Source organism: Notamacropus eugenii, chromosome 2 (assembly GCF_028372415.1).
Source record: "Notamacropus eugenii isolate mMacEug1 chromosome 2, mMacEug1.pri_v2, whole genome shotgun sequence".
NCBI classification, from domain to species: Eukaryota; Metazoa; Chordata; class Mammalia; order Diprotodontia; family Macropodidae; genus Notamacropus; species Notamacropus eugenii.
Genome location: NC_092873.1, coordinates 35,501,999 through 35,515,339, shown reverse-complemented (window position 1 = coordinate 35,515,339; position 13,341 = coordinate 35,501,999). Strand labels below are relative to the sequence as shown.

Sequence of the window (13,341 nt, the reverse complement as noted above, 5' to 3'; positions counted from 1 at the left end):
AAAGACTTCCTGTAGAAGAAGGGATTTTATCTGGGAGTGAAAAAAGCCAAGGAAGCCAAGAGACAGAGATGAGGAGGGAGAGTTCCAGCATGGGGACAGCCAGTGAAAATGCCTACCTGGGAGATGTGGAATGTCTTGTGCAAGGAATCACAAGGAAGTCTAGGCCATCATTTGAGTAAGGCATAGAGAAGACAGAAAAGGTTGGAGGTCCCGTTATAAAGGCCTTTGAAAAAAAAATGAGAGGATTTTATATTCCATCCTGGAGATGAATGATAGGAAGTGATCAGACCTGAGCTTTAAGATCAATTTGACAGCTGAGGATAGGAAGAGACTTGAGGCAAGGGACTATGCCCCCTCCCACTTCCTCCCCTTCCCCTTAACCCCAAAGGCCACTGCAACAGCCTAGGTGTTAAGTGATGAGGGCTTGCCTCAGGGCAGTGGCAGAGTCAGAGGAGACAAAGGAGCATATATGAGAGATATTACAAAGGTAAAGTAGACAGGACAGGAAGTGAGAGGAAGGAGTCCAAGACGATCCCTAGAGCCTGCATGACTGGGAGGATGGTGGTGTCCTCAAGAGTAATAGAAAAATTCAGAAAAGAGAAGGGATTGGCAAGAAAGAATGAGTTGTTTTGGACGTGCTGAGTTTAGCGATGTCTATGGGGCACCCGGCTCAAGATGTTTAGTATTCCAGCAAGCTGCCAGTTAAATTTTTGGGAAAAGTTTCATGGTCACGATTTTCCAAAAATTAATAAATTCACACATATATTATTAGCCTTCCAATTTATATCTGAAACTGCGACTTGTCTTTCTTTTAGTCCTTTGCTCTTACATTCTTCTCCTCTGAAAGCTTTTCACACTACATTTCTTAAAATAAGAGGGGTAAAATATAAGAACTGGGGAAGACTGATAAAAATTTTAATTTATTGGCCTCAGAACTGCATCTCTGAATGATTACTTTCAAGCTTTTGGCATTCCAACTTCACTCAGCATGCAGCTGAGTAGCTAACATGAATATGTGTTTAATACCAGTATGCTTCATGAAGAAGCTGTCAATGGGAGTTACATATATGGACATATAACCTTCTAGAAACAATGCCATGAACCCCATTTATTTCAGCGATGTTTTAGACTCTAAGCAAAATAAAACTAGACGCAGTTTAAGAAGATTTAAACAGCATTTATTAGGACCACAGACTCAGAGCTCAGAAGAGGTCTCAGCGGTCATCTAGTTCAATTCTTTCATTTCATAAATGAATAAATGAGGCCCAGAGGTGAGGAGACTTGCCCACAGTCACACAGTTCATAGTGGCAATTCTGGGACCCAAAACCAGGCCTTCAGGCTCCACCAGTATTAATCACCCTGACCAACTGAACACTGAGGAAGATGGCTGAGACATAGCCTGAGACACTTAACACGGTGCCTGGGGGATAGCTTTTAAAAAATGTCTTCTCCACTGATTTTATGCTCACAACAGGTAATTCAAACCCATATTGTATGTTTGTGTCTCCTTCTGAATAAGAGTGGTACATGTCAACTTTAGCAATCATGTATATTACCAAGCATATCCCAAGTTTCTAATTTATGTCACTAAATTATCAACTCTAAGAATATCCATGCAGGTTCCAATCAATTCAGATGGGGGGAGGAGGGATAAATAGGCAGAAAAGAATGGAAAAAGGAACCTAGGTCCTTAGGTGTATGAACTTCTAAGCACAATGAGACAATAACCCCAAACTGCCCTGTTAGGGTACTTATGGATAGATATATAAGCTAGCACAGTGAAAGTCACCTGGTTTATTTCAAATCACTCCCATACCTTCAAATTTGCAGCTCTGCATGCTCAGGATACGTTAAGAAAATTAACAGGGAAGAAAAACAACCTGTTTAAACTGGCAGGGTAATTTTATTCATATGTAGAATATGGCAATGTAGGTCAAAGACTGAATGACTAAAAAGTGATTTTAACTTTACTTGTAGGATACAAGTTTTCTCCCCTCATGAACTCTTCCTCTAGCTGAGACCAAGGGTTTTTAGGTCAAGTCAGGCAAAAAAAACCCCCCCAAAACAAAAAGTTCCCTTGTAAGGAGCTTGCTGATGACCTCACGGAGTCCTCTACTTCTTAGGTTGAAAAGAAGACAGGGAATTTTAGACAAGAAAACCACAACAATGACAAAAGGAAGGAAAAATCAATCGGGGACATCTGATCTAATTGGAAAGGGAGGCAAACACTGAGACCAGCTTCCAATTTTGCTCTCTGCTACTTCATGCAAACAGGGCCCTCAGAAAAAAAGAAAATATCTTGTATCTGTCAGATTAGATGATTTCGAGATTTTTTTAAAAATCAATTTAACTTGCACAGCAGAGACATCTGGTCAAGTCCTCCCCCATCTCTAACATAAATTAATATCTAAGTTAAAATCTTCTACACACAAACCTCTAAACTGAAAAAGTCAATATTCATTTAAAAATATGAAAGAACTATAATAATGTGTTTCAGATAAACCAAAATTGGCCTTACCTATAAGAGGGTAAACTCAGTGGTTAAGCACCTACATAACGGAATTTGCCAAACTTAAAGTAAACATTAAATAGGTTACGGCCCATTTTCAGAGAAGTACCCATATGTAAATAGGCAGATGAACCCTGCCCAAGTTCAGACAAAATCTCCTCTCTGCACTTGGGTGGGGCACCTAAAAGAAAAAAAAAAATTCAGAATCAGTTTACTAAAGTAAGCACTCTACCCAAAATCTTCTCCTCTGAATACACTAAGAAGAAATCAAACAAAAAATGACCAATTTTTGAGTAAAAGTTCAAAAATATTTCTGAAAATGTACAAAATAAGTAATTTCACCTTGATACTAACAACATAAACCAATCCATTTGTGCTCCTCCATAAAGGGACTGTAGCTTATATAGTATTTGTATTTACTCTATCCTAATTAATAAGCCATTTATTAGAGAAATTAAATCTCTTGAATGAGTCACACATTTAAAACCAGAAGCCAAATTTTAGGAATGAATAGAAAATATCTGAAAAGAAAATATCCTAATTCTTGAAAACCCCTAATTTCAGAAGTAGGAAAATCCTAATTCTGAATCATTCTTCTGAATCATATTACAAGGTACATAGTGGTTACAATTCTAAAGAAATAAATAGTTATCTTATTAAAAACTGTGCCTGCACCAAGACCCACAAGGATCAGTGCTAATACAAAAGAGATTCATTTATTTCTTTCATTTCCTCCCACTTTCCCAAGGAAATGATGCCTTCCACATCCATACCAAGTTTCAGCAACAAAACAGCTCAGGATTTTCTGAGGCACTTTTTGAACATTCCAAGCACCGCAGAATGACATTTAAGATACCAGTGATTTTTCTTCACAAACACCTTTCCTCCAACCTCACTGTGGACCATTCCCTCTTGACACTGTCTCTTCCCTTAATGTCCATTACAACTGTGTTTTTTTTCTCCTACTCCTCCTGGCTCTTTTTCCTTCTGCCTCCTAAGCCCTCCTGTCTGACCCTCTCCTCTGCTCCTCCTCTAGGAGTTCATTCATTCTATAATATCTTTAAACTCAGTATTCTACTGAATGATGACTAACACCAGTTTTGACTTTTCAAACAGCTCCAGCTCTGTATTTTCAATTACCTACTTAACATTTGTTCTTAGCAGTCTGTCCCATGATTACCTGGAAGGCTACATATCAGAAACAAATGACCATCTCCCCCAAAGATTCTCCTCCTGACTAACCTTTCTCAGTTAACAGAACCAACATTCTTCCAGTAATTCAAACCTGAAACCACTGGTCCTTAACTTTACTCTGTCCAGTCAATCACCAGTGATGCTTATTTTTCAAAATGTTTCTTGTACACGTACCTTCTTCCCAGTGTTACTACTCTGATGTATTTCTTCATGTCTGGATTATTGTAATATCCTTCCACCAATTTCCACTGCTTCAGCTCCTTCCCTCTGCCCACCATTTGGAAGGCCTATATCAGACTCAATCTTCCCAGAACCATGCTGTCGTGTCACCCTCTTGTGCTCACAAATCTAAGGTGGCTCATTACTGCTCACTCACTCAATTCTCCCATCCTCTCCCCAGTTGACCCCAATCTTATTTAATAATTACTTTCACCTGCCACTCAAATTTTCTGCCTCTACACACCTGCTTTTGCTGTTTCTTCTCAGGTGGGCTGTCCCCCACCCATCCAAATCCAATTCAAGCTTCTAGTTCTACCTACTCCAGAGCTCCCTCTGCACCCTATTCTGGTGCCTGACATGATGCACTGTATCACACTACTTAAGAGACTACTATTCTTTTCTATTAATCTTACCTCTTGAACTACAACACAACCTACCTAAAAGCAAGGACCAATTTCTTCTGCAACCCTGAGAACTTAGCATAATGTTCGTAGTAGATTCTTTTGCTGTATGATAGTTCTTGAAATATATCAAAACAGAACTATGATCTCACACTTTTATAGGTCAAATTTGATGGAATAAATCTTTCTGGTTAATCAAATAAATTCAAAGACATGTGAAACAGCCTAAAGAGCAACGATCAATGTCAAGATATCACTGTACTCCTCACATATCATAACCACTAACTGTTAAATGTCAATTGCAAACCAGTTCCTTAGAATCTCTCTCTTGTAGTGTCCAAATGCCAGCCTTTAAAGGTGTCTTGATTGAATACCTCCATTGAATACTGGATCCAGTGGTCCAGGTCCATCATGATTTGTCTCATGGCCACTAACAGACAGTATTGCAGCTTTTGCCTGGAGCACCCTCTGAGTCTCCCCAAAGCTATACTAGGATCAAACTGACAAGCTATTTTGGTTAGGCAATCGCTGCTCATCTGAATTAGATGTCCTAGGCAACAAAGACCCCACTGGAGTATAATAGATGTGCGAAGAATTATAATAGGTAAATCCCAATTACAATCCTATAATATGAAAAGGGCTGCCATCCAATGCCTCTTTCTGCTCAAAGGTTAGATGATAAATAGAAAAGTTTCAGTCCAGACACTAAGTCACCATATTTCCCTCAACACAATAAAAGCAAGATATTAAGGAAACACATTGTATAGACAGATACAGCCTTTACAGTGACTTCTCAGCCTGCTGGGAATTCTGAACAAGAGCAACCCCAGTAGTTGTTCAATAGCATGACCGTTCTGTTCCACATCCTAAACAAACAGAAATCCTGATGCTGCCAGTTGCAAAGAAAAGCTCTAACATCCCATTAGGGTGCTGGCCCTTACAATGAGATGAGAGCGCATCTAGAGGTGGGCTTTTTAAGGAAAAAAAATGAAATTTTATTTTAGCTTCATTAAAAAAAAATTTTCATAATTTTGTTGAACAAAAAAAGCTTTTCTTCTGTTTAGTGCAGGCCTTTTCCCCTGCAGGGAAGAGCAAATTTAAGCTTTTTCCCTTTGAATTAAACTGGGACCATTTCATTCCACGAAGCAGCACACACTCTCAAGTGATTCCCAGCACTGTGACACACAGCTTCCATCGTGAAGATAGTCATGTTAAACACATCATCCCATCAACTGCTTTCTTTTCTGATGAATAGTCTGTTTTCTCTGTTTCACTATTAACCTTAAAAAAAAAAGGCTCTTTTCATGGTGAGAGGGAGATGAGTGGCTAGGGTTGGTCTTGGAGCCAGGAAGATCCAAGTTCAAACTCAGCCGCATGGGCAAGTCACTTAGGCTCCCAATGCTCTAGGAACTGAAATTTAGGCAACTCCAAGACTATAAATTGCAGAGAAGGTCTTGCCAACTTTGGTAGAAGGGCTTTTTAATCTGGGAGCAAATTTGTAGGTACAGTCCCTCTCCCTGCGGTGCAAATGAACAATACAGACTCACACATTCCCAATCCAATCTCATGTGGTGGCTAGAAAAGCTACCATTTTTTTCATAGCTCAGGTTCTCTTTCTTCCAATTGATGTTTTTCACAGTGATGACCCACAATGAGATAACTCTTAATCTTTGCCAAGAGTGGAGAAACTATTTCATACTGCAGATTCTTCACCTGGAAAAATGTTACAAAATTGACTTTGGTACCACCTGCTCTGATGCCAAGCCTTCTCATGACTCTTTTAAAGTTTATGCTAAAGGTAATTCCACAATCTACCAAATTAAGGGTTGCTACTGGAAAGGAGGGTAAAAAGAAGAGAGGAATGTCTGTGCCTAGTTTTCCCAGGGAGATGTGTGGACCAGACAATCACCTCCCTACATATGAGGCTATTAAATATATAACAGATTACTCATCTAAGAGTCACATTTCTACATTTTACCAAATTCTTCACTGCATACTTGGGCATTCAAAGAAAATGAAAAATGGATTTTCATGAGCAGTAAGCTTTATACAAAGAAAAGCTCTTTCTTCACTTCTGTTGCTTTGAAAAGGAAATGTTAACTTACCAGTACACCAACACTTAATCTTCCCAAATGATGCAGTGTGGGGCAGTGGAAGGCCTAGGTGTGCTGCCACGAGACCCTGACTCCAGCCTGCTCAGCTACCCCCATGGTGCCACCTTGCAGGGTTTCAATTTTCTTATCAAGACACGGTACAATGAGGGAGTGGGACTAGATGACATTTTATGACATATTTATGTCCAAATTTATGACATATAATCCTAAATGTTAACACTGATAGCACCTGCTAAAGTCCACACCACAGATGTTATTTTTAAAAATAATAAACTTGAGGCAAGGAGACATATAACACTTTCCTCCTTAATATAAGCAGAATATGATGGATTGTAAGGAATCATGGAATCAGAGGGCTTAGTTTCCAATCCTACTCACATTTACTACCTGTGTGACCTTTGGTAAATTATTTAACCTCTCTAGTCTTTGGTTATCTTGTCCGTAAAATGATAGGGGGAGAGGGGGAACAGGGAGAGAGGAGAGGAGAAGCTGAAGAGACTCTACATCCCAGGTTTCTTCAAGTTCTAAATCCTCAGATCTGGCTAAAGCCCAGTTGTCCTGATCCTTAGTCCAAGTTTCATAAAGCAATCCCCTCCTCAAGTCATCCAAGAAAATGTAAAGAATCCTCCTAGCATATTTAAATCTGAGCCTCCCAAACAACTGAGTTCCTACTTTTATTTGCTAAATATGATAACCACATGGAAAGTAATGTCCTTGCTCACTACTAAACAGGAGTCTGATTAGGTTCCTTTAGTAATGACAAAGGTGTTGAGTACTTCAAAGTTTTTGACAACTTTTGCTGACTAAAGGTATTAGGACCATAAACTGTGGTTAATGCTAATGGATTGCAGGGTCCCTGTTCTCACTCAGGCAGCTCATATCAAACGGAAATTTGAATAGGCTGCCTCCCCCAGACTCATTTTCATTTAAGCATTTGCAGGTGTCAGTATGCTCCAGGCTTCGGTGATCCCTTAAACTGCTAGACCAGAACTGCCCCCGGCTGGAGTGGTACTCACCACTCTCATTTTCTCTTCAAAACACACACACAAAACACAAGTTTTCTCAGCTTTGGCTAATCCTCTGAAGTACAAATTTCATTAGTTCCTGAGCCTTTTTTTTCTGAAGCTGTCAAAATTTCAAAGAAAACACAAATATTTTCTTCTGCACCACATATAAGCTAGAGTCAAAATGACTGGTTTACATCAAGTTCACTAAATCAACGACTGAAGTTTTGTTTGCTGTGAAAATATCTGGATGGGGGTGGTGGGGTGGAGGCATGGAGTTTAGCAAAGGAAGACTGTATAATATACACCTGCCAACCCCCCCACCCCCACTACCACTATTCGCTGAATGCATCACAGCTGTGTACACTCCACAGTCATATTATCAAATAAACTGGAAACCCTTGGCTGGAAATAAACTAGAGAGGGCAGTTGTTAATGAAACCTTAATTGAACTGCCAAATCAGCATCTCTCCCAGAAAGCTAATAGGAGACTCACTACCTTTACAAAACTGTCCAATCCTGATAAGTTATTCCACTAGTTAAACTTAGCAGCAAGATAAATTAAGTCAGGTACACTAAATTATTCAGTGATAAATTCAAATGGTAAAGTGAAGCATCATTTCTACAAATATCTCTCCGAGTCTACATGTAGGAATAATGAAATATCCCTCAAAATTACGTGCAACTTTTGGGGTCATCAATGAGTCCCACTGAGTACAATACTCTAATGCTCTGAGACAGAAATGGTTTTCTACTGATATGCTCTGTCAGAAAGGCAATACTTGCAACCACATGACCTAAAAAATGCATCAACTACATACAGATCTGTATCTAAGTGGATCTGGAATTCCACATTAACAATTATAAACTCCAATTTTTCCTTCTCAGAGGTGGCTTAAACTAAAGTCTTTTGTTTTGTCATTCATATCCAAATATATTTCACCCTTCCATCCTATTAAGCATTCTTTTTTAACAAAGTTAAAAAAACCCGACAAATTCATAGAGTTGACAGTATATGCAGTATGCCATACTCATAGTCTCCTACCTTGAGAACAAGGGGAGGGAGGTATATTTTCTCAACTCCTCTTGGGGACCATGCCTCATCCTTAGAATGAGACATGTTACACTTTATTGTTCTAAGTCTTTGTGTATACTGTACTGGTTCTGCTCACTTCACTCTGCATCAGTTCATATAAGTCTTCCTGTCATATCAAAATCGGCATTATTTCAGCTATAGTCTCAAACAAAATGAAATATCCCTTTGGTGAATATCTTTATATTCCGGTTCAACAGTTTTGGAAAACAGTCCAGTTCCAGTCTGAACTGGTTCATTAATTGTGCTTATAAAACATACTTTAGTTCAGTTAGCGTTCAGTTAAAAAAAAAAGAATAGCAAATTCTGATTCAGGTTTCAGAAAATGAGCACAGTTCATTCTGATTGCTGGTTCACAGTTTGGTTCAAAGAGCATTTTAATAATCTTATTTAGGTCACATAGGAGTTAAATACTAAAGCTGATCAAAAATAATTCAGACAGTAAATCTTTAATATGCAACTATAAAAATAGAAAATGCATTTGCATACTAAAAAAAAACACAAACACCTGGAACTTTCCCCTTCTTTCCATGCCAAGATCTTGTGTTTCACCTGCAACATCTGATAAAAACACATAAAACAGTACACACAAGAACTTGTTAGGCTGAAGAAAAGAGAAGAACCTGACTAGCAGAGATCAATTAAATGAGCAAATGTGCACGTTGAACGAACATCAACTAGATGTTTAGCTAGCTACTTCATAGAGGGAGACAAAAACCTAAGATGTGATCCTTTATCTATTATCTTACAATCTAGCTGGAGGGATCAAAACTAACACAGAAGAAACAGAAAACAATAAAAGCCAGATCATAGACTTTTGTCTTAAATTTTCTGGTATAGAGAAGTATCTCATAAATTTAGCGTAAGATTTCGAAAATAATTCAAATTTATTTTTTCCTCACATTATTTGGAATTTTCGAATTTCACATTATGATTACAGTTTTCTTTATTCAAATGTTTCGACAATAAAAGTTAGACTCTGCAACTGCCAAAAATCTACTATTTCTTTCCTTTTCCTCTGAAAATACTCAAATGGATCTGTGATCTTACCAATGAAAGCATTCCCTCCAAAAATGAAGCTCCAGATTCAGCTGCATCACTCACACCTGCCTATGCAAGGCAAAGCCTGTTTCTGTTCTTCTATAAGTCCACCACAAGGGTTTGCTGCACACTGTGAGGGTATGCCTCACTTTCTCTTTACATCTAGAGATGACCAAAGAGCACCAAAGGGCTGCCCGTCTGTCTATCCCTCTCCATAAAACCTTGCTTTGGCTTTTTTTGCTCATACATTTCTTTCCCTCCTCATTTTTCCCATACCTATTCTACGACCACAACTGCTGGCATTTTTTTCTAGAAGTAATATTACTTTTGACATGTTTGGATTATACGTAAAGCATAATGAATGATGCTACAATCCATCTCTTTCTATCTTTGTTTTCTACCACAAGTAGCCCCAATGAAGGAAGTCCCAAAACGCTGTCACCCTTTCTATTTAACAGGCAAACTTCTGAGTGTTCCCAGCCTTTTGGCGAAGAGGCTACTCTGAGCCACTGCCAACGAGGGGCTGAGAATGAAGCAGCAGAGCAGAGCGGGACCCTCCTGTAGTACTGCCTTCTTTCCTAGCAGTCCCACAAAACCTGAGAGCTCCCCTCTTGGATTATTCACATGAAGCTTTAGTATGGACAGGCGAGTTTGATCTATGGTATAAGGACTCCTAGTTTTAAAGAGATGAATCAGATCCTGCTTGAAAGCATAAAGGAAAAAAAATCTGAACTAATAAGCCATGATTGCCAGAGACAATGCAGAAAAATACATTTATGTTAATTACAGGATCATCCTGAGAAATAATGAAAGAAGTCTTTGGAGAGGGGTTTGGATGGGATGCATGGGTGGAGGCAATCTATTCTACTGGTAGAGAAAACTAAATACTAACAGGAATCTTTTCGGTATGTATAAGAACACTGATGCTTGTAAAAGACAGCCTAACCTCTGAAATGTTTCCCCATCTACTCCATTATTGTTGTATAGAAATAGAGTTCTACATTGTTAAATACTGATACTTTTATCACAAGACTGTGTCTTAATCTTCCAGAGAAGACAAAACAAACCAAAATGTTGCTTCTTTCTATTCTTGTAATACATTCTAGGAGTACAGTAAGTAGAGGAATGTTTTTAAAAAAATGCTTTATCTCTATATGGGTTGAGAGAAACTTAACTGACCCCTGAATGACACTAAAACCTTACAATGAATGTGGACCACTGCTTATCTACATTCTACCAATGTTACTTGTAACATCCTGAGTGAAAAACTATACGTGATGCTTCATTACTAAAAGACCATTAATGCTCTAACAGGTTTCCTAAACAGGGCTGACTACAATAGCCTCATGGGTCTAAAACAAACCCGTCAAGAAAATATGCTTAAGTGTGCCTAACTTTTCTTCTTTTGAGGAATGCAGAGCTGTTAGAAATGATCTAGTTGGTGACAGCCAGGAACTTTACCAGCAAAAGCCCTTGATGGGTCATGAAATAAGGGGATAAAGATGAATGGGAGTGGGAAGTTATGATGTAAAAAAAAGCAGGCTAAGTAAGGATAAGATTCTAACATGAGACACATGCTTAGCTTGGGATGGTTGTGATACTTGAAAAACCTGGGCAAATGTTTGCAAATTCTGACCCTACCAGATGTGATCTTCCAAGGTCTTCAAGGAAAGACATATTCCATCCCTTCTTTATGTGCCACCCATTTGGCTGCTTACTCAAGCCTTGCACCATGCCCTTGAGCAAGACTGCCGTCCAAACTGTGACATGGATCCTAAGACCAAGCCTAGGCCTACCACCATGGCTGCACACTAAGCCTGCTCATAGCACATGAGGCAGTCTTTCCCTAAGCGTGGCCAGACTCAGTGTCCTTGGGCAGAGCACATGCCAAAGGCCACATGCACCCTCTGGCTGGTTGTGCCCAACCACAACAGCTGAAAAGAAAATTAGCTGTGCCTTTCTTTTCATACTCACCAGACAACACCAAAGGCCCCATATCCAATAGGTCTGTCCGGCTCAACGTCCAGCTGCTGTTGTGGATGGTGTGAGTGCTGATGATGGTGCGCTTTCACTGCAGCTGCTGCTGCAGCCTGTACCTGAGCTGGGGCCGTGGCAGCTGGGCCAGGGGCCTGACCTGGTGCCGGTGATGGGAAATATGGCTGTTGCTGCCCGGGGTTTAACATGGCAGCAGCGGCCGCGGCTGCTGCAGCCGCGGCCGCCGCCGAGGAGGTATGCTGCTGCACCGGGTGGACAGCAGCAGCTGATCCGGGATGGAGATGGTGCTGAGGGTGGTGGTGGTGGTGAAGGTGTGGAGGAGGCAGGTGTGGAAGGTGGTGGTGATGGTGGTGGTGGTGACCTGCTGCTGCCGCGGCAGATGTACCACCATTGTAAGCCGCCATCATCTTTGCGTTGGCTGCCGTGCCACAAAGAGACATTAAAAAATGCCCTTTGATTTGAAAACAAATTGGGTCAAGCTGTCATTTGGCCATTTAAAAATGAAGAACACCACTCCACCTTGAAAAACATAGAGCTTAACAGGCTTTATGTCTTCATCAATCAATCCAAACAATTTAGAGGATCTTGGTGTTTTCTTTTCCTTTGTGGGTGTGTGTTGCAAAAAAAGAGAAATCAAAACAAAACCAAAACAAAAAGAAAAAGAGACCCCTTCCCCCCAGGATTCCTGCCACAACTGAGTACTAAAACTTCATTATTAACATTTTTGGGGGGAGCCCACTAACTTTGAATGTAAGTATAGAAGCCAAATCTCCTGCTCCCCCAGAACCACTCACACAGAAAGACCCAGGGAACACACCACCCTTGGAAACCTCTAAGTAAGGCGGCTTCACCTACCCCTTCCATTCCCACATCCTTTTCTGAACACCTTTCCAACTCCTCAAAAATAAAATCCTCACTCCACCTTCTCTCCCCGCCCCACCACCACAAAACAATTGGTTTTTAAGATGGGGGGGGAAATCAGAGAACGAAGCCCCCCCCCCCCTGGACCCCTCGGGCCTTCCTCCTACATCTCCCCTTCCTCTTCAGTTAGGTGGACTGGGAGGGGAAGGGAGGGGAGGATGGGGATGGGGGCGGGGGGGGGGGGTGGCTAAACTTTCCCCGGGCAGGATGAGCCAGGGAATGTGGGAAGGTGGCAGGGAAGGGAGGGAGGGAGTGAGGGGGAGAGGAGCAGGAGACAGGGAAGGAGACGAGGAGAGAAAGAGAAGGGGGAAAGTGAGGAGGAGGATGGGGGGGAGGGGATGGAAGGGGGGCGGGAGGGAGGTAAGATGGGCAGCGCTCGCTGCTCGTTCGATCCCCAGCCCAGGCACAGGGAACCGCCCCGGGGGCTGAGGCTCCGGCTGAGCCAGGCGCCGGGGCCGGGGCCCGGGCCCAGCGATGGAGCCGCGGGAGGCGGGTGGGGTGCGCTCGAGCTCGGCTCGCCTCCTGCCCCCGCCGCCGAGCAGGGCTGGGGGGAGAGCGGGTGGGTCCCCCGCGCGACGGCCCCGCCGGGCTCACGACTGCTCCGTCTCCCCCCTGCCCCCACCCGGCTCCCCGCCGCCGCCGCCCCCGCCTTCTCTGTGTCTCTTCAGCAGCAGCAGCCGCCGCCGCCGCCGCCGCCTCCTTCCTTCAGCCGTCGCCGCCGCCGCCGCCGCCGCCGGACTCACCTCCCTGCACAGCCGGATAGAGCGGAGCCAGCGGCGGACACGCGCAACCAGCCGCCAAGGCCCCGCCCCAGCCTCGCACTGACCGGCCGCCTCGGCCAATCCGAAC

At 42.0% G+C, this 13,341-nt stretch overlaps 1 protein-coding gene across 1 annotated transcript in view; it reads right to left on the bottom strand.

The window, feature by feature from the left end:
* The window catches only part of NLK (nemo like kinase), a 127,992-nt gene extending 114,985 nt beyond the window's left edge, over window positions 1–13,007 (bottom strand). The window contains exon 1 of the mRNA XM_072639750.1: window positions 11,551–13,007. Within this exon, the coding sequence (XP_072495851.1) occupies window positions 11,551–12,011 (461 nt within the window). The 5' untranslated portion in view covers window positions 12,012–13,007. The remainder of the gene's footprint in view (window positions 1–11,550) is intronic.
* Between the last annotated feature and the right edge of the window lie 334 nt (window positions 13,008–13,341).